The sequence below is a fragment of the Physcomitrium patens genome, chromosome 12 (assembly GCF_059467195.1).
Source record: "Physcomitrium patens ecotype Gransden chromosome 12, ASM5946719v1, whole genome shotgun sequence".
In the NCBI taxonomy this organism is placed as follows: domain Eukaryota; kingdom Viridiplantae; phylum Streptophyta; class Bryopsida; order Funariales; family Funariaceae; genus Physcomitrium; species Physcomitrium patens.
This window is the reverse complement of record NC_143421.1, coordinates 12675620-12698512: the sequence shown is the minus strand read 5'-3', so window position 1 is coordinate 12698512 and position 22893 is coordinate 12675620. Positions and strand designations below refer to the sequence as shown.

General features: G+C 29.0%; 1 protein-coding gene across 1 annotated transcript; it reads left to right on the top strand.

The window, feature by feature from the left end:
- Positions 1 to 37: 37 nt before the first annotated feature.
- On the top strand, positions 38 to 1610 carry LOC112289782 (uncharacterized). Its single transcript, XM_024535360.3, has 4 exons — positions 38 to 382; positions 551 to 723; positions 970 to 1033; positions 1227 to 1610. The coding sequence occupies exons 1-4, from the start codon at positions 163 to 165 to the stop codon at positions 1433 to 1435; spliced, it is 666 nt and encodes a 221-aa protein (XP_024391128.1). The 5' UTR covers positions 38 to 162; the 3' UTR covers positions 1436 to 1610.
- Positions 1611 to 22893: the final 21283 nt, after the last annotated feature.

The following is a 22893-nucleotide window of genomic DNA, read 5'->3' as shown; positions in this document are numbered from 1 at the left end:
CTGGCTCCGACGTCGACGAAACGCTCCTCGCTTTATCCCCCATCGGCCTTCTTCACAATCGCAATTCAACTACGGGATTGTGGAGTTGGGTACCCAAATTGCCAAACTCCTTCGATAGTGGCGAGGATTGTTCGGTGACGTGAGTTGCAGCAGCGCATCACCATGGCGGCCACCTGTGGAACTGCTCTGTCGGGCGCAAGATTGGACTCCAAGTTGGGGTCGTCATTTCGTCCTCTTACCACTGGGCCCTCCTCCTCATCGTCGTGTGGAATCAACAATGGCGCGTTCCGAGCTGTGGAAGTGCGGATCCAATCAATGCCCGTGCGCAAGTCCCTGCAGGTCGTCGCCATGGCGCCACCCAAGCCCGGGAAGGCGAAGAAAGGTATTCGAGTGTTTTCTTAAGTGTGGAAGCTCTTTTTTTTAATGGGATTGGGTGTGGTATTCTAGGTCGTGAAGGAATTGAATTCATGAATGGTTTCTGGTAGTTCAATTTTTGCGGTCTCGTACGCTAGCGTTTGAAAGAAGTTGGGATGGGTGCGGAGGAATGCAGTGGTTGGTCTTGTGAAGCTCGCCTTGGAGGCTGGAAAGGCCACCCCCGCGCCACCCGTAGGTCCAGCTCTTGGTTCCAAGGGTGTCAACATTATGGCTTTCTGCAAGGAATATAATGCCAAGACTGCTGACAAGCCTGGCTATATCATCCCCGTCGAGATCACAGTTTACGATGTATGTGGTTCCAGCGTCTTTTCTTCGTTCCCTAGTGCTCATTTTTGTAGTGATTTATGTTAGACTGAATTGAAAATGCTGCTCATACGCATTGCAATGAGTTAGCGAAGTTGAGCGGTTAATATTGTGTTTAGTTGAATACTCATTATATTTCGACGCTTTTTCATGTGGTTTGGATGAGAATGTCTTACTCGGAAGCAACACCAGCGTTGTTAATGGGATCCCTGAATTCAATTTCAATTACAGGATAGGAGTTTCACTTTCATCTTGAAGACACCCCCTGCCTCTGTCCTTCTCCTGAAAGCAGCAGGTAGGATATCTATACATATCGACATGGGTTTTGCTAACGCTTTTTTTTTGTTATGATTCTAATTATGAACTATGTGAAGGCTAGGGTTTAAGTTTTATTCTTTACAAAGGGATTAGACTCTGTTTACTCAACGGACTGCCTTGGTCACTCTTGACTTTCTCTTGTGATTCTCATCCTCTTTCCTAATGTGCAGGTGCTGAGAAAGGATCTACCGATCCGCAAAAGGTGAAGGTCGGAAAGGTCACCATCGATCAACTCAAGACTATTGCACAAGAGAAGCTTCCTGATCTGAATTGCACAACAATTGAGTCTGCCATGAGGATTGTTGCTGGAACAGCAGCCAACATGGGAATCGACGTCGACCCTCCTCTTCTCGAGAAGAAGAAGAAAGTGTTGTTCTAAGAAGTTGCTACTGTAGCTCCACCTTCTCGCCATTTAAGAGGTCAGCCATTTTGATTAGGCTTATTAGCTCACTTCGACGTTTGTACAATGAGTTGTTTGAGGTGTTCGATCCATCCACCTGCGATGTCAATTCAATAGAGTCTGATCAATCATTCCTGCCCTTTAAAACCATCAATCTGTGCTCAGCCCTATCCTCCCAGCTACTTAGGCTCTTCACGTTTCTTGCCTCACGCCCTCAAAACTAGTTGAGAGGAAAGACCCACTTGGGACCAAGTAGCTTCATGAACCTCATCAATTCTTCTTTTGTTAATACCTTGCGGTAATACACACTGTTTATTAAACCAGATAATAATTTGTTCCGAAACAAAGCAACAACATGGATGCTATCTGCCTGTTAAACCATTTAAGAAATTTGTATAAAGACTGCATCCACAAACTAATAAATTTCTAAAATTGATGGATTGGATTGATGACCTTTTGAATTGGTTTACATCTAACAAGGATTTGCTTACATGCAGTGGTATTAAAAAGAGTGGCCAACACAGTGCTTAAATAGAATTTCATATTTCAATAGAACACAGATTTTGTTCCAAAACCTTTATTTATTTATTATTATCACTTTTTTCATGAAGAAAAGTTGTGATAGTTACAGCACCTGCCTTTAATAAATTTAATTTAATACATAGATTTTTTAATTGATTTCTTAAATACTTGCAGAAAAAATGGTATAAAATAAACAGTAATCCATTTTAAATTGTATTAACTTTTATACCCATTTCCAATTTCTGAATTTATGGTTATTTACATTAAAATTTATCATTACTAATACTTTATACAATAGAACATATTTAGATGAACCTATATTGTTGTCTCAAAAAGTGTGATTTTAATGAATCATTTTTTGAAAAATATGTTTGTGAGCCAAAGAATATTTTTAATTTTTTTTTCGAATAGAAAGAAATAAAATTCACAATAGAGCTTTCAGCTACAAAGTAGGATAGCTAAACTTATGCCATTGTCATAGACAATATACAAAAAAAGTAATTTTGTTCAAGGAACTACTTGTGAAATTATAAATAATATATATAAATTACATTAAAAAATCATAAAAGTGTATTAAGACTTTTAAGGATATTTTAAAGTTAAAATTTTGAACTATAGATAAATTAATTAATATAAAAAATATATAATTTTTAAAAATAATATCTATCTAATTAAAACTTTCAGAAAAATAATACTTAGTGTGGAATTTAAATTGTTATTTCTAAGAAGAATCTTGATAGAAGAGGAAAAAATGCATCAAAAGAATACTACATAAAGTTGACCATGGAAAAAAATAGGTTGTTGTAGATCCAAACCAACATGTTTCATCAATTGTCCTTGGGATTTGTTTATTGTCATTGCAAATGTAAGACGGATTAAAAATTGCTTTCTCTTTAGAATGAACGGAAGTTCATTTGTTGAGGAAGTTAATGTAATCTGCAGAATGAACACTAAGTTTTCAGCAAATTGTCCTCTAAAAATTCTTGCTTTAAGAACTTGATCCATTAGTTGAATAATTACTAATTGGATTCTATTGTAAAGTCCTTGGTAAGGAGCAACATTTTTTAATAGCATCATTGGAGTTCCAATCTTACAACAAAGCCTTGATTTGGCCATTTTAGATGGATTAAGTGACTTGATGAATTTGACTAAACAAATATTATTTTTGTTGATACCATCTTCAACAATTTCATTGGTGCTAAGATATTCTTATTCTTGTCTAAAAAATATGGCCATAATATTTTTATTAATTATCCTCCACACCATCATTTTGTATAGATAAAGTGATTCTATCTCTTAAAAAGGCATCATTAGCTATACTGTCTTTTGCCAACTTTGGATAAACAACATTAACTAAGACCATTAATTGTTGATCAATAATTATGTAATCAAGAAGCGTAATTACATTATTAGATAATAATTTTGTATTGTTTCTAATCTGGCAAGTAGCAAATATAACCATAAAGAATTCAAATATACTACCATTAATATATATAACATGTATGTACATTTTATAACTGAAGAAGCTAATTAGCAAATTCAATATCTACTTAAAATGCTCTTGAATTCAATGTCATGTATTCTTTTAATATATGGATTTTTATTTGAGGCCAAAGTGCTAAATGTCAAAAAGATGTTGCTACAATTTCTTCTCAAGTTCCTTTTACAATCATTGAAAATATTTGGTAAAACTTTCCACCAAAGACTAGTTTCTACAAGTTTATTTTAAAAAAAAACATACATCTACATTTTTCTATTATAGAAGTCACATTATTCCTTGTCTTATGCCAAACAAAATGTTATGGAAACTATTGGTATATATATTATCTTGCCATTGCTATTGCTGCATACATCTCAAAAAATAAAATTAATATTATTTTTTGTCTTTTAGTGCATTTTAAAATTGAAATTGCATCATAATTTGGATCATATACCACTTGATGCATTTTTGGAAGATGAATGGCCAAACAAATAACATTTGGCATTTCTTTATAGATTTGCATATCAAAAAGTATTCAAGCAATCTCCAAAGCTCTAATGTATCTTGCATTCAAATATTACATGATCTCCTCTTATTGATTTTCAAATTACATTGTAATACAATCATAGCCCTTATAGATGTACTTGATGATATACTTGACAGCACAAATAGATGTACATACCTCAATGTTTATATGACAATTATACTTCCAAGTTAGTTTCAGAAAAAATGGAACAACATTGTTATTTTCAACAACCATTTCTCAAACTTTAAATGTTTTTCTATCATATTTTTGTTGATATTGAGGATATCCATTAACATCCATTGTTGTTTCTTCTACAATTATCTTTAAATACCTCTTTGTATAACAATCAACTTCCATGCAATGTGCTTGAGGGTTTTGCATTCTACATAGATCATGTACTACGTATTCTAGAATAACTTCAAATAACTCTTGGTCATTATCTTTATTTAATTTTTTTAGAAACTATATAATCCACATCTCTAGCACATCTAATCTTGTTTTCTCTATCCAAAAGAATCAAGTTGTGCATATGAGGTAGACCTTTCTTTTGAACTCAATTGTATAAACATGTGCAACAATATGATCAAAGATAATCCTGTTCTTTATATCTTCTATAATTGCATGTCTCTTTAGCTCAAATATACAAGCAATCAAATCTAATTGGTCACTTGCTTGTTATGCTTGAAGTAATTCAATTTAGATTTTGGACCATCTTAGATTTATTATTATTGTTATAAAAACATCAGGATACTAATAAAACCTTGTAATTGCTATAGAATCTTAAAGTATTTCCATTATATATCTTATACTTCTAATATGTGATGATGGAAGTAAGATCTCACATCTTAAATTATTTAATTTATATCTTCTTTCTTTAGGCCCAATACTTTGATGAATTATAGTAACAACTATTAATCTTAGGTATAAATTAGCACATAGATTTTCTTGATTGTAACATAGATATTACAACCATGATTGCTTAGTTGTTGCTTATCCATCAACCATAAATTCTTGTAATAATATTTTTCTATGCAAAATTATAAAATATTTGGTAGGCCTTAAAAAAGTCAATAAATAAAATAATCTATTTGTATGAGGATGTTGCTTCTCCATTCTTCTTTTCTAGCATCTTCTCTTTCTTCAGCAATATCCAACATTATATTTTGTATTCTTAGGCTAGAATATCATCTAAGGATTTTGTATAGAATAAAAAGAATATAATAAAGAGACAAATAAGTAGCATGAGCCTCATGAATCTTTTTTAATAGTTTATTATTACATAAAAAAATAATAATATTACAAAATATATTACATTCCAATCTATCTCTAGGGAATATAATCATAATTTCTTCAAAAATAGTAAAAAGATTATATTGGTATTTGTTGCTTTTATTCATGAAGTATAAAGAAACAACAAGATCTACCTCCAGCACTCCTTTATTCCTTGCTTGAGACAGTATTTCATATTCTTATTTATCTAATCCAATAAATAAATTATTCTCCTTCAAAACTTCTCCAATTTTTCACATAGTTTTATTTCATAAACCTTTATAATGTCTCATTCTTCTATCTTATGCAAATGATGTGTTGTAGATATAGAATTGTACATAAGTTGGATTGATATCTTCTTTTGGTAACAATGTTCCTACTAAATGGTGCAACTCTCTATTTATTTTAAAACTATATGGAATATTTTCTTCAAGCACAAATTGATCAATATTTGCAACTAAGGACGTAAAAATACATAAAAATAGTTATATATCTATATATATATATATATATATATAGAGTTCAATATAAAATTTCACATAAAACCAAGAAATAAAATTATTATATTTAATTTTTTTTACAATAGTTCTTATTGTAGTTGATAATATTTTTAAAATTCCAGTAAATTTTTTTGCTTAAGAATTTCATTTATAATTAAATTTAATATAAAAAATATAATATTAAAACTATAAAAAATTATAAAAAATATAAAAAATTAATTATAAAACTATAAAATGATAAAATGATATATAAAATTTATCTTTTATAAAATTATAAATATAAAAAATTTAAAAAATTTGATAAAATTTAAAAAATATAAAATACTATAAATAATATAAATACTATTTGTATTGATCAATTTTTTTAAAAAATAATTGTATTAAACTAAGGGTATTTTTAACAATCTAAATTGATAGTTGCATCAATTAATATAATTTGGCTTTTAGATTGTTATTTATTTATTTATTTATAAATACCTTGTCTAATCAAAATTGTGCCATTACAAAAGGTAATTTGACAATCTCATGTAGGTTGATTGAATGTCTAGGATGATCCAGGTGATAATACCAAAAGCTTTTAATCTCATCACAATTGCCTAAAAAGAATTAAATTTGTCTAATTAGGATAATTTACGTGAATATTTCACCACATTTTCATTTACATGGATAAATTTAAGGGCATGGATAGTAGTTGCAAGGTTCCCATTTTTATTTGGAATTGAAAAAAATTACAAAATCAATTGATTATTGATCCAAATAAAGAAATGACTATAAAGCTCCAGCTTGTGAGCTTTTCAACTTTTCTGTAAAAAATTCTTGTCGCAAACTTATTAAAGTTGTTTTTACACTTATAAAGTAATTACCAATATTATAAAAATAAATAAATAAATAAATAATCATCATCTAGTAACCAAATAAAGGTGTTTGAATATTATGTTTGAATAATTTTCAATACCTCTTAGAGCAAACATTGAAGGATCAACAAAAAAGATCATTCTTTCAAATTTCTTACTATAGTCAATTATTCACAATCTTCAATTTGATATCTTCCATGAAAATAACCGCAATTAAACTTTTGATTTACTTGAATTGGCCCTGTTTATAAAACATACACCTCAATAAACACTCTTGAATGTCCAAATTGCAATGCATCAGAAAACCACTAGAATCCAGGTGTGAGAGAACTTTAATTCACAAGCTTGAATCTTTCAAAAAGTCCAAGAAGATTTTTATTAAATTAACTATAAAGTGAAGAGATAGTTTATTGGCTTTAAATTCAAAGTCTGATTTAACACCTATTTATTTGACAAAGAAGGAATGTATACAAAATTCACAAAATAGTGGCATTTGTTGATTGTTTGCAAATAATTCCATACTTGGAGTACAATAATATCAAATCATGTAATTAAAATTTGAAGAAAAAAATTAGAATACATTTATTGGTCACAATATAGATTATATTATTAATCTTAATATTGATCATATTAAAAAACATTAAATATGCTAGGCTTCATAGAATTTGCACTCAACGTAATAAATGAAAATAAATAAATGATTGTAATAATAAGTGAATCAGCCATTGATGCACCTACAAAGATATTCCTTCATAGTTAGAAAGTTTGATGAGGTTGAATTAAGATAGATTCCACCATGCATGCTTTATATGAAATTGTACACTTTATTGATATTCTAAAAGGACTAAAATTTCAAAGCTACCTTTTTTAATACAAAAAATGGCAAGCTTAGCATTCTAAAGATGATTATTGAAATCATACTCTCTAAGTTCATATCATGGTGGGACCACATTTTGTCATAGCTTTGATAAAACACCACAAAAGTTTAGATTAGCATAAATGAATAAATGAATAAATGAATAAATATCAAAAATAGAAAGAAGATGTTGATTGATAAAACTATGTAGTTAATAGTTTTAATGAATCAAACAGAGCAAAGACACTCACTCTACAATGTGGTTGGATTTTGAAACCATGGATAAAGTTACCTCTAGCACTATGTAGAGTCTATATAAAAAAATAAATAAAAATAAAAAACAATAGTAATTAGTGTGTATAGTGGAATCACAGTTTGTCCTATAAATTATTCACAATCTATAAATTGTTAAACTTATAGAACGTCCTATAAAATGATTTGTGAACTCTAGAGAAGGTGATCTTTTTTGTTGAAAATAAAGATTTATCCATGTAATGAATGAAAGCCACCACTTATCTCCTTCTTAATTCTTAATATATAGATATTAATAATAAAATAAATAAATAAAATTATTTTTAAATATTTTAATTTATCTATTAGATTTATTGTTGAAATCTCAAATCATTTATTGAAGTATCAAGTTCATTGTGTATATTTATTGTTATTATACTTATAATTTTATTTTAATAAAAATTAATTATTTTAATTCTATTTACAATCTTATTTAGTATTTTATATCAATAATATCTTTATCAAGCTTTAAAAGATTTATTTCTTGAATTATTGAAATTTTATTTTAATTAAATTTTATATATTTATTAAATCAATTTTATTGATCTCTTTTTTATTATTTATTTAGAATTTTATTAAATATTTTAGTCAATATAATTTGAAATTTGTATATTATCTTTGCGAAATTAAATTAATTTTTCCATTTCGTAAATAAGCTATTAATATAGTATTTTAAAATTTTATATTTTTATTTTTTATTTAAAATCTTAAAGTTAGAACTATATATAACTTATGATACATGTATAATATTAATATATTGTCGACACATGATTTTAGCCATAAGTAATTTATAATTTTGATTTTTTTTGTTTAAGTTGTTAAAATATGCTTCTTATAATTATATTTAAAATTAAATTTATTTATATTATTTTATATATTCAAAAAATCTATTTTTATATATCATAGTATTTTATAAATAAATAGAGATTAAAATAATTATTTTCTATCAATTTAAAATTTAATAAATATACCAAATCTAATACCTTTGATTTAATTTTAAATAATTAAAATTTATATTGATTTTTGAAATTATAAAAATATTTTTCTATTTAATAAAAATTTAACTTATATAAGATTTTTTCTTTTCAAAATAATTTCTAAGCTAACTTTTATATATATATATATATATTTGTTTACATATTTATTTATTATTTGGTGCATAAATACATAGATACATAAAATATTAATTAATTTCATAAAGTTTTGATTGCAATAATAAATAGAACTAAATTAAATATAAATAAAAATAAAAATAAAAAAGAGAAAGAGAGAGAGATTTTCTAATCAATGCAAGTAATAGGAATGACATAGTAAGATACATGTTACTTTTGGACTATATTATATAGATTTTTATATAAAAATTCTATAAAAATATTATAATAATCGATAGATATTTGATTTACCATCTAATAGAATCTTTAATGAGTGCAAATATATAAATTATAATTAAATATTTAATTTACAATTAGGATTCTATTACATATTAATAAAATATAAATTATTTAGGTATTTTTATTTTTATACATCATATTCTATAATCTATAGTATATTCTTTGCACTACAATAAATAGATGAAAATGTACTATGCAAATATTTATCTTATTGATTAGAACTGTGATTGCAAGTTCTTTAATCAGAAAATAACTTTGTACATAGTTTATAATAATAAGTAATATTAATGCACAAAAACTTGATAATTGATATTAAAAATATTTTAAAAAGAAAGAAAGATCTGTAAAAGTTTAAAATTTTGCATTGAAATTGTTTTAAAGATAAAATGATACAATTGGATTGATAAAGAAATATTTTTTGATGATTATATATATATATATATATATATATATATATATAGTATAACTTATAATTTTTATATAATTTTTTTATTTATCATAATATAGATATAAACTTTATTTAAAACTAATCATTTTTTATTTTTTTATTTTTTAATTCTTATACATTTAGTTCACATTTGTATTTAAGAGTTTTATTTTATTTTTTATTTTCTTAATATTGATAATATGAATTTATACTATGAACATGGAAATGCATAATACTTATACAAAAATTAATCAATCTTATACCAAACCATTTTTTTATAACTACAAAGCCTTCAAATAGCTTTGTCTTTTTTAAATACTTTATTATATGAATAATAAATAATATTGAAATTTCTAAATAATAAATTTTATTATAATTTAGATTAATAAAATTTAATATTATTTGAATATATATTTTAAAATATAAAAAATAATTTGAACTATTAATTTTTTTTATAATAAATATATCTTAGCTTTAAATTTTAAGTATTTTTCATATGTCATTTTTTTAATCCTTATTTTAAATAATATATGATATTACATCTTATAATTTATCTCTCAATATGTTATAATATTTGATAAGTTTAAAAAAATTGAGGAACCAACCTAGTTGCACTATGATTAAGTTATAATTTTTATAAATTATCAGTTATGAATAAAGACGAAAAAAACAATAAAAAATAAAAAAATAAAAAACTATAACTTTGTAAAAGCTATAAATAGTAGAAAATCTAGCTTAGCTAAGAATCTAGTGTATTTTTCTAGAAGGCCTTTTTACGCAACTTCTATTGACTGTTACAAAAGATCTTATAGGCAGTGTATTCACCCACATCTCTAATAAGGCTTTGCAGCTTCTCCATGTATATGAACAATAGTGGCGCATGATCTTCCTCAAAGCTGTTGTCAACACCTTTGCTTCCTTTTGCTTGTTGATGACAAATAAGCTCAATAATTTCATGATCATCTAACTTGATATGTATAATATTTTTTTTTATTGAATTGAGTAGTATTGACGTAGAGAGAATTTGTCTTAAGGAAGAGTTAGAATTCTGAATGTCACTAATTATTCAACCAAATTTGAAGATAAAAAAAAAAAAACACCAAATTTATATATAAAATTATTTCTTTAAGAGCAATTATATTAATATATAAGTCCTAAGTATCAAAGATCACTCAAAATATAATAAAAATTTGATAAAAAAGATCATCTATTTGCTACAAAATTTGTATCCACTATTACAACCACTGGTCTTTGACATAAATAATCTACTTCTCTAAGCATAAGTAGTAAATTCAACATCTTTTTTAGATTTTCCATAGCTGCCTTCATCTTTCTTTATAAACAAATTTCTTATTTTTTCTCAATAACTTGTATAGTGGCTCTTAGATATGGAAAAAATGAGGCACCCAAATGTGATAGAATACACATGCCTTTAAAAACCTTTTAGTTTTTGTAATATTTTTACAAGTCTTTATTTTAGATATAGCATCAATTTTATTAAGGTTTGATTTTTTTCCATATCTACAACATATGTATCCCACCACTAAAATCTCATCAATTCCAAAGCTTAATTTTTCCAAAAATAATATGAAGGTAACTAATTCCAATCTTTTTAATATTTTAATCTCATCTTTAATATTCTACTTGATAAAGTTTTTGCAACCTTCAACTTCTATGATTTCATCTTTGTCTTCTTTCTTATTTATTTATTTTATAGATATATCTTTTAAAAATAGAATGGTTTTTTAAGCACAAATTCTTTCAATATTTGATTCATAAAACTTTGCATATGAACCATTGAGTTGGTTTTACCTTGAGATAAGGTACACATCTTAATCAAATCCAAAAGAGTCCTCATTACGGTTAATTCCCTACTTTCTTTAGCCAATTTAAATTGGTCATATCCAAAATATAAGTTTCTAATAGAATAAATGGCATGAGTTACAAATTGCTCAACGACTTCATCTACTATAGAACTTGACTCCATGTTTTGAATAGTCACTTTGTTTGCTAGTTGCATATCCTAAATGAATCTTCATGTTCCTAATTTCTTAGATACTATGAACTATTTATTAGAATACAAAGCAATTAAAGGTTCTAAAATATCCATCTTCACCTTTTCTTATAATAATTCTAACAATTGATAGAAGCAAAGCCCTAGGTACAAGTATAGGCTTTAAATCCCATGGAACATGTAGTATTGTAAAAATTATCATAGGTACTACAATATTAGAATCTACACATCTAATCACGTTAGGATTTAAGGGAAATACCTTATCATGTTTAGTAAGTATTTCTTCAAACATATTTTCCTCCATTGATGTCAAAAAATCACCCTCCTCTAATCTTCAGCTTAGATAATGATTCTTGAATAAAGTGATGTCTAATTCTACACTTCTATATTAAACTTGGCTCCTTAACTGCATCCTTGATATGTTTCATAGTATCAATTAGTAATTGGATAGTGATAGTTTTATCTTTTGTTGCCACAGTTTTATATTTAGTTTGAACTCTAGCCTCATATTTCAATCCATAATTTGTACCAAATCTATCATTTTCTACTATCTTTTTTAACTCTTCATAAGTCCCTCTTGAGTGTATTTCTACTATAGCATCTCCATTCATGCTTATAACTAAATTTTTTAGAACTTTTATCAAGTCTTCCTCTAAATCTATTTCTTCTATTATTCCAACTATGTATCAAGGACAAGAATTCGATGAAAAAAAGTAATTCAGACAAGTGAGCCTTCACTCAAAGAAAAGTAACAAAATATAAATAAACAAGTATGTATATTGAAAGAGAAACTGGAATGGCTATTGCCCAAAGACAAGAAAACTAGAGACCCTTGAAACTAGACTACAAGCAAGAAAAGAGTTGACAAGAGTGAAGAAGGCTTCACTCTTGTCTCTATATATACTATCTAACTAGGGGCTACATGGCGACATTCTATAGAACCTCCAATATGTGTTGACTTTGTAGGATACATGCCTTGACTTACAAGGCAAGTTTTTCTATGTGTAGGCCATATAGTTAGCTTGATCTTCAAGCTAATAACATGTGTGGTACATGGCCAAGTTGTTGACCACGTTTATAATCCAAAAAGTCAATTAAAGACACCTATGAAGTCAAAGCAGCATCTATGAAGCTTCTAGGAAGCTTTCATATTAAATACTATAGAATTAACTTACTTTTACTTACTTTTACTTACTTCCACCTATTTATATATGTAATTACTAGCTTACGTGAGTATGTCAATGATATTACCCCCCCTTCTAGAGACGAGTTCCATGAGGAGCGGTCATCATATGTTGAGAAAATCTATGATGCAACGAATTGTATTTGCCACATACTCTGATCTTTGTTCTCTTCGAAGATGATTGATAGGGCCTCTCAACCATCAGTAGTGTCCCATACCAAGGCGGGAAGACCACCTAGTTATTTGATCATTGTTGAGGCCTTCATAACTTTCTTCGAATAGAATATTTGGAACAGCATGAGGAGTTGTTCCTATCTCTAGCAAAATCACCAAACATCGGGAGTCCCTTCCAAAATCGTGATACCAAATGCGTTGCATCTCACCATCTATTCGAGGAAGAACATGTGGTTCTTGAAGTTCTTCATCTCGATTGTGTCGTCTTGAAGGTTGTGACAATCATAATGTCTCATCCGACAGGCCAGTAAATAAAGACTCTTGAATTGAATCCGCTAGTTGTTGATTCTCCATCTCTTGAGTGCCACAACTACAAAGAAGCTATAAACAAGGATTGAAAGTAGAATGTTATCTTGCGTAGAAGTTGTTTCTTTTATAAAAAAGGTTTTCATCTTGATTTTGACGGATGTCGTCGATGAAAAGCCTCCACCACCTTTGTTGTATTCGCAAGATTCTTTATTGGCTCTCATGTGCATTCACTAATATCATATCAGTGCTAATGGACAAGAGATTCCAATTTATTTTGGCGCCACCTTGAATCTAAGACTTCTTCTACTTCAAACTCTTCATTATTGTCCACTTCTATAGGAGGAGGTCGAGCTTGTCGTCTTCTTGGTATGTTCACTGTCTTATATGGTTCAAGAAGAGACACGTGGAATACTGGATGGATTTTCATTGACTCCGGTAGATGTAAACGATATGCAACTAGATTGATTTGTGTAAAAATAGAAAATGGTCCCAGCCTTTGATAGTCCAACTTGTTACAAGAACGAGTGGTCTTGATATTGCGACAAAGTAGCCATACCTTATCACCTAAGAGGAATGGTGGTTGTTTCTTTCGATAGACATCCGCATTGACATTTTGTTGTTCTTGAGCCTCTTTTAACTACGCCTTCATCGTTGCATGTAGCTCTGATAAATGAGTCGCCAAATCTTTCGCAACAAGATTATCAACTTTTAAAAAGTCAAAAGTATCAAGTCGTGGATGATAACCATAATTAGCAAAGAAAGATTTTTGTTTTGTAGAAGAATATACCGTGTTCTTATAAGCAAATTTTGCTAATGGTAAAAGAGTTGTCCAATCATCTTGCTGGTAGTTAATGGTACATCTTAAATATTGCTCCAAAACTTGATTAATACGCTCCGTTTGTCCATCTGTTTGAGGATGGAATGTCAAAGATAGTTTTATATCCACTTTTAGAATCTTGAAAAGAGTCCACCAAAATCTTGATTCAAATTGAGTTCTCCTATCTGATATAATATTCTTGGGTAATCCATGATAGCGATAGATATTATCAAGAAAGAGTTTAACTATTTCTTCAACTGTGATAGATTTTATGCATGGTATAAAATGTGTCATCTTGGTAAAACGATCTACTATCATGAATATAGAGTCATAAGAACTTGAGATTGAAAGATCCGTGATGAAGTCCATAGAAACAGAAGACCATGGTTGTTCTGGAATGGGTAATGGCTAAAGAAGTCCTAAAGGTCGATGACGAGGAGTTTTTGATCTTGAGCAAACATCACATGATTGTACAAAATCATTGACTGCCTTCCACATTCGAATTCACCAAAAATCCCTAGATATCAATTCCAAAGTCTTATTATATCCAAAATATCCTACTGCTGGGAAGTCGTGACGAGCTTGAAGAACACGTAAACGTGCTTCTCCTTCTCGAACATATAGGCATCCTTCGAAATAGAGTAGGTTATTCTTGAATTCAAATTTAGAGGGATCATGAGATTTAGAAGAATTATTCTTGATATCATGAACAAGAGGGTCTGAAGACATATTTAACTGGACTTGCTTAAGAAAAGTTAAATCAACAGTCAATGTTGATTTTATTGTTCGAAGATGAAATTGTTTCGACTTCAAGAGAACTATTCTTTGTTGCTTAAAAGTTGCATCTCCTTCTTTTGGTGCAAGATAAGAATATATAGACAAGGCATCGAACAAACCTTGTTATTTTTCTCGTCGATAAGTGATGATGAATTCGAATCTTGATAAAGACATACTTCAACGAGCTCGACGACGATTTAATACACGTGTTGACATAAAATACTCGAAGTTCTTTTGATCCGTACATACGATGACTAGACCGGAAGCGCCTTCTAGATAATGATGCCATTCTTAAAAAGAATCCACAATTGCAAGAAGTTCTTTGTCATGGATCTCATAATTGATTTCTGCTGCTCAGAATTTTCTTGAATGAAAGGCTACTAGATGAAGTTTGTCATCTTTTCCTATTTGTGATAAAACCGCAGCTAGAGCAAAGTTTGATGCATCTGTTTCCATAAAGAATGCTTTGGAAAAATCAACACAATACAAGATTGGTGCAAAAATAAACGCTGTCTTCAAAGATTCAAAAGCCACTTCTGCTTCTTGATTCTACTGGAGTTTGTCTTTACAAGTCAAACGTGTAAGTGGAGCTACAACTTGAGAGAAGTCCTTGATGAAGATCCAACAGTAGTTGGCAAATTCCAAAAAACATTGGATATCTCTTACCATTTTTGAGATCTTCCAATCTATAATAGTTTAAACTTTTTTAGGATCCATCATAAGTTCATCACTTGAAATGATGTAACCTAAGAAATCGACTTGAGTAGTATGAAATACTCACTTTTCTATCTTGACATAGAGTCCTGCATCTCTTAATTTTTGTAAGACACGACGAACATGAAGTTCATATTCTTTTGGATTCTTAGAATAGATCAAGTTATCATCTAGATAACAGACTACAAAATTGTCCAAAAATTCTCAAAAAATATCATTCATTAGATGTTGAAAAGCTGCTGGTGCATTTGTAAGTCTAAAAGACATGACGTTGTATTCAAAATGTCCATACCTAGTTCAAAACATAGTCTTCCATTCACCTCCTTCTTTGATGCATATTAGATTGTATGCTCCCTGAAGATCTATTTTTGTATAGATCTTAGTTTGATTCAGCTGATCAAAAAGTCTAGATATTAAAGGTAGTGGATACATGTTCTTGATGGTAATCTTGTTGAATCCTCAATAATCAACACACATCCGTAATAATCTATCTTTTTTCTTCACAAATAGAATTGGAGCTCCTACCAAAGATTTAAAATGGCGTATGAAATTCTTGGCTAGATTTTTTTCAATATACTCCTTGAGTTCAATCAACTCATTTTGTGATAAACTGTAGATTGGTCCGAATGGCGGTTGTGCTCCTTCTTGAAGGTCAATTGAACAATCATAGGGACGATGTTCCGAGAGTGTATCCGCATTCTTTTTTTCAAATACGTCTTGAAATTCTTGATATTGGTTTGGAATGCCACTTGAAGTCTTTTCACCAATAGAAACAGGTGTGGCATAAATAATATATGGTGATTCTTTCATAGTAGCATGCAAGAAAGCTTTTGCACCTATAAATACGGGTTCAATTGAACTGGACTTATGACTCTCTACTTGATTAACTACACTGTTAGTTATACTTTTAGAAAAAGTAAGAGTTTGAGAAATCCAATCTATTTGAGGGTTGTATTTTTCTAGCCACCATAAACCTAAAATGACTGGATTAGAGGGAGATCTAATGATATTAAATACTACAAAGCTATTATGACTATTGATTATTACTTCTATAGGAAGGATTTTGTGAGTAATATCTCCAGAAGATAATGGACGACCATCTATGACTTCTATATGAACAGGTTTAGTTTTTTTTACTAAAGATATGCTATGTCTTTTAGTAAATTCTTCATCTAAGAAACACGCTAAGGCTCCTGAATCTAACAAGGCAGAGGCTTTGTAATATTTAGGTCCTAAAATAACATTTAATGTAAAACAAGAAGATGGCTCTGAGGAGAGAATAAGACCTTTACTAGATGTTGTGCAAGGTTCCAGCCACACGGTCCCTATTGTAGCTGGACAAACTCGTTTTCTGACATATTGTCTTCTTTCACAACAATACTCCTCATTTTGTGATTGCGTCATTTCTTTGGACAATGTTGAGTAGTATGCTTTGGTTCTCCACAATATAAACATAATCTTTCTTGACAATGACGAGTCTTTTCTTGCTTAGTAAGAGGTGTGAAATGTACTACATCAATTTACATATCTTCTACTTCCGAATGTATGTATTGAAGAGGTGTTGGTGTTGCCATTGAATTATAATAATATTGAGGTCCACTTATACGTTTCTCAGATCGAAATTCAAAAAGGCAATTATCGCACTTCACAGCAAAGTCAATTGTTTGACTCAATGTTTGAGGATCAAGTAAGTTGAGCATTAATTTTTTTACCTCATATTGTAATTTATAAAGAAATTGGCTAATAAGTGCAATATCATCCCACTTGATATTAGTTACAAGTTGTCGAAATTATGAAGCGTACAATGCTATTAATCGATTGTCATGTCGTAAAATATAGATCTTATTGGTTGTAACACAAATTACATCATGTTCTCCATACATGGATCAAAATTCGGCTAGAAAAACCTCTAGATTATCCAATATTGGATCTCGTCATTCAAGAAAAGATGAAAACCACGATAGTGCTAAACCTGAAAGAAGCGTACCAATGAATCTTACTTGCGATCCTGGAGTTGGATAGATTTGGGGTTGAAGTTCAATCACAAGTTACACTTGATTGATAAATCCTCAAAACTTGGATCTGATGCCATCAAACTTCTCGGATAGGGTAATTCTTGATTCTCTAACACTTGAAGGACGTTCCCTTATAGGAGAAAGGACATGGTTTGGTGTAGATGTTGAAGCAGCTCCAACCATTTCTATATCTTCACTTCCTACCAATCTTATTATTCTTTGTGGTGGTAAATTGAATTGATGCATCGCAAGCATTAGCTTCTTCAATTGCTCTTGTATTTGTGTGATTGCACTCTTCATTTCGACAAGTTCTGCCATGATAATACTTAGAAAAGAGAAGATATCTAAAATCGCTCAAGACAAATAGAAGAGAGGACTTGAAAACAAAGAAAATACTAAGGACAATATCACTTTAAAAGAGAGTAATCCGCAACTTCTAATATGCTTATATCTTATCAAGAAAAAGGAGTAATCTACTCTTAATCAAGATTAGACAAAGCTCTGATATTGTAGGTGTACTCTTGTCAATTTTTCAAGGACAAGAACTCGACGAAAAAAAATAATTCAGACAAGTGAGCCTTCACTCAAAGAAAGGTAACAAAATATAAATAAACAAGTATGTATATTGAAAGAGAAATTGGAATGACTATTGCCAAAAGACAAGAAAACAAAAGACCCTTGAAACTAGACTAGAAGCAAGAAAGCCTTCTTCACTCTTGTTTCTATATATACTATCTAACTAGGAGCTACGTGGCGACATTCTATAGGACCTCCAATATGTGTTGACATTGTAGGACACATGCCTTGACTTACAAGGCAAGTTTTTCTACGTGTAGGCCACATAGTTAGCTTGATCTTCCAGCTAACAACATATGTGGCACATGGCCAACTTATTGACCACGTTTCTAATCCAAAAAGTCAATTAAAGACACCTATGAAGTCAAAGCAGTGTCTATGAAGCTTTTAAGAAGCTTCCATATTAAATATTATAGAATTAACTTATTTTTACCTACTTTTATTTACTTCCACCTATTTGTATATGTAATTACTAGCTTACGTGAATATATCCATGACACTATGTCTTCATCATTTGAAACTAAATCCACTCTTTTAAAGTTTTTTTCTTATTTTTTTATTATTTTTTTATTTATAGAGTCTAAGTCTTTGATCCTTTGAATACTCACAAATCCATAACTAGTCAAGTTTAAAATTCAAAATTCATATTATCTACATTGAAATTTGTAGATGATTCATTTACACCCATGTATTTCTAGCGTACAATAGTGCTATCTAGAAATCCACAAAGTTGTTTCTTTGCTCCAAAATAAACTTTTTTAATTAATCTTTATGCCTTTCATAGATAGGTTTCACAGTAATAAATTGCATAGCTTTTTTCTGATCCTAGCTATAAATCTTAGCATAATGTAAACCATCATCTAAGACTCTACTGTCTTTTCTAGAAGCTATAATATAGGACTAACTAATTTTTACTAGATATGTAGTAGAGTTTTGTATAAAGAAATTTTGCTCTACTTCCACATTTTTAATCCTAGTCTTTATAGTTGAACAAGTTCAATATAAATCACCTTCTTAATTATTTGTAATTCTAATTATCTGATCATAATTGATATCAATTCACCACTTATTCTTTTTATATATCTACCTTAATATAATGTTGATTTTAGATCTATAATCAACTAAGTCAAAATTAGATCTTTAATGTCTTCCAATCTCACATATGTCTTTGTAGTAGTTCTTGTCCAATAAAGAATTGAATAGCTATTATTTTTTGTTCTATCATTATTATATTTAGAATAGGTATTTAAATATGCTTCTTATATAATATTCTTTATTTTTATAGATTCCAAAGATGTTAATTCTATCCAATATTTTTTTATAACTTCAACATGTTAAAATGAAAACTTATTTCTCACATCAATCTTACTTCTTATTTCTAATATTACAAACTGTACAAATACATATCCTATTTCTTCTTCCTCATCTATAATTATCAATATATCCAATGTCTCTACAATAATAGCTTTAGCTATCATCTATCTCTTATTCTTTATTACATTGATAATCAACTCTTGAAAATCCTTCTTCGCTATATTAAGAGTCTCTTTTAGAATAAATTTAATTTTAGCACCTAAAATCCTCTCTTCTAAAATACTTTTCATATCTATAGATGTCTCAATATTAGATTGAAGCTTATAAGTAGGATTCTTATCTTTAAATTTGCTTGTCTTAGCTTTCTCTTTTTCTTTGTCCTTCTCCTATCACTCTTTTGATAATGATGCACTACCAAAATCAGTAGAAGAAAGCATCTTCTCTAATTTCTCTTCTTTAAAAGCTTCTTTGTTCTTTGGAGACTTCTTCTTACTTTTACGCTCAATAACATCTTTTTTATGAATAGTTCTATCTTTTTTTTCTTCAACCATAGCATTATGCAAATCATCATTATATTTTTTCTCACATAAAAGTATTTTAATGCTAATAACATCAATTGAATTATTCCATGCACTTATTTTCTTGATAGCTTCAGCTTTCCTGATCATAGGTTTTGTATTTGATAAAGAATTAGCCTTAATTACTTTTTATTGAATTATAATAGAGTAAGACTCAGCTCTTTTCTTTTGTATGGCATTATTCTTTGTATTTGTCTATTTATAATTTTTTCATGCCACCTTTTTCAAAATTAATCCTCAAAGGCTCATCTGACCTTATAAATTTTATCCTATCCTTCTTGAAATATACAATACTATCTTTGATTCCAGCCTTATAATTATCACACTCACTAAGCTTGTAGTTTGGATTATCACATCACATACATCTCTCTGAAAATCTCTTTGAGCCTTCAATTGTCTTTAGTGAGCTTGCTATGTAGGATTTCTTTAACTCAATCAATTCTACCTTCAAATCATGTATGCTTTTGATCAATTCTTGAAGAATATTTTCTTTGATAATCTTGATTATCTTTTGAGGTAGCACTAAAGATGGAATGTAAGCACTGACTCTGGCCTTAATATTAAATTATAAGTCTTAATATTTTGTAGCTTAGCTAAAAGCCCCATTGTCTCTTTTACTAATCTCCAATTATTGATAAAACTATTCTTAGATGTCTTCTTTGCTAAATAAAAGAGTAGCTTATCTTTTACGTATTTATCAATTTTTTATAAGAATAATCTAATTTTTCTTATTTCCAAAAGTTGCCTATCTTATCAAGGCAATTGTCCATTACTACTTGTAAAGCTTTGGTGGTGTTTTTATTCTTTCCATGCATTTATTGCCTATCTTCTATAAATTAAGCAAATTCCTTGAATAAATTGTAGGCATCCATTCCTTCTGGTAATGCAAGCCCTAGAATTTGATCTCCTATCTTGACTTGTTGAAAAATTTACTGCCTTAAGCCTCTCTTAGTAGAAGCACCAATATGTCGAGGTAGAGAGAATTTATCTTAAGAAAGTGCTAGGCTTTTCATTGTCACTAATTATTCAATCAAGTCTCAAGATAAAAAAAAATACCAAGTTTATATATAAAATATATATATATATATAATTATTCTTATAGGAGCAATTACATCAATATATAAATCTTAAGTACCAAAAATCATTCAAAATATAATAAAAATATTATAAAACCTTATATATCTTTAGGATATATTTTTTTTAATCTTCAACAACTCATAACTCACGATTGGACTATCCAAAAAAAATTAAAATTTGTATAAAGTACTAATATTCTTTCACAAAAGACATAGGTCTTAAAATCACCCTTGTAACTATATCTTTCAATTTCCAAAATTTGTTGTAAACTTTCTTGTAACTTCATAAGAGCAATAGTATGTCTTGAAAAGACACCTTAACTTTAAATAGCTATAAGTTCATTATTCTAATTTCAAATCGTCTAAAAATTATATACAAATTGTAGTCAAAATCCTAAAACTTATAACTCTTGCTTTTGATTCTTGAATAGCCCTTTTGAAGTTTTTGAAATACTTGTTATGGTTGCAGACAACCTCTTGAGAGCTTATTAGGCATGGCTTTTGACCAATAGGCATGAAGACCTTCACTTCTTACCTTCATCCATTCATATCTTGCTTTCATCCCTCCAAATAAGTTTGTTAGAAGTTTAAATCTTCATCTTTGAATTCCAATCTTTTCTTTAAATTTTATATTAAATATTTAAATCCTATATAATTTAAATATTATAATTAAAATATATAAATCTCAAAATAAATTTTCTTACATCAACTCTCTTTAAATTAACCTTTTAATTACTCTAATATACATCAACATTTATAAATATATTATATGTTTTAGTTAATTTTTACATACTATAAACAATTATAATATGGTAGTAGGTTTTGTATTGACATTTGATTTTGTAATTGAAGATTCTAAATTATGGCCATCAATTCCTTATTGATTATTTCTTCATTGTCAATTTTTGTAATTTTGAATGCCTATTCAAACAATCTAGCATGCCAAAAATAATTTTGTTTTATTATTGGAGATATTTCTATCCAAGCCACAAGTAACTACTACAATGCCATCAATTGCTTAACCTTGTATAAATTGATCTTATTTTTCTCGTTTCAATCTAGTGTATTTTGTAGAGAGGAAATGATAGTGTTACTTGAATGCCACTATGATTCTTGCATGCATTGGCTAGATCTTGGAAGTTGCATTTAGAAGAAGCACATACATATCTATATTGGAAGAATTTTGGTTGTTTGTATTGTACAATAGTGCATTATCCATGACAAGCAAAATCTATTGCATGTACCATCTCCATTTCCTTATTGAGAATTTTTGAGCCATTTTTAAAAGAAAAAAAAGTCTTCATCATCCATGCTTTCTTATTAGAGCAATAATAAAAACCTAATTGTTTGCTTATATAATGATTGAAGCAATAGGGCTTGTAAGCAAAGCTAATAAAAAATGGTGGTGATTTGTGGATTCTATCAACATTTGTTGTAAATGCAATGGTAATCCATGCAGTTTCTTTCTTATAGTCAGTGATTTATTGTTAAGCAATGATTTGGTCTGTCAACATATTATAAAGTAATCAAATTTCATCCATATTATGCAGGTCGTATAAATTATAACTTGCAATGTGTAAGCATAGAGTAGGCATTGTTACATCAATACTAGTTTGATGAGTTGAGCCTACATCTTCCTGCATTTTGATCACTTTCAGCTTGTGACGAGAAAAAAATTCTCAAATCTATTATTCAAAAACTCTATTTTGCCTATGAGAATTACAAGCAACTCTGTAAAGCATCAATTGTGCTCCATAATAAGCTCTATTGACAA

What these genes read in the sequence shown, in the direction of transcription:
- LOC112289782 (XM_024535360.3), top strand. Translation starts at nt 163, where the DNA reads ATGGCGGCCACCTGTGGAACTGCTCTGTCGGGCGCAAGATTGGACTCC. An exon ending in GCCCGGGAAGGCGAAGAAAG is followed by an intron (nt 383 to 550) that starts GTATTCGAGTGT and finishes GGAGGAATGCAG; the next exon opens with TGGTTGGTCTTGTGAAGCTC. An exon ending in TCGAGATCACAGTTTACGAT is followed by an intron (nt 724 to 969) that starts GTATGTGGTTCC and finishes TTTCAATTACAG; the next exon opens with GATAGGAGTTTCACTTTCAT.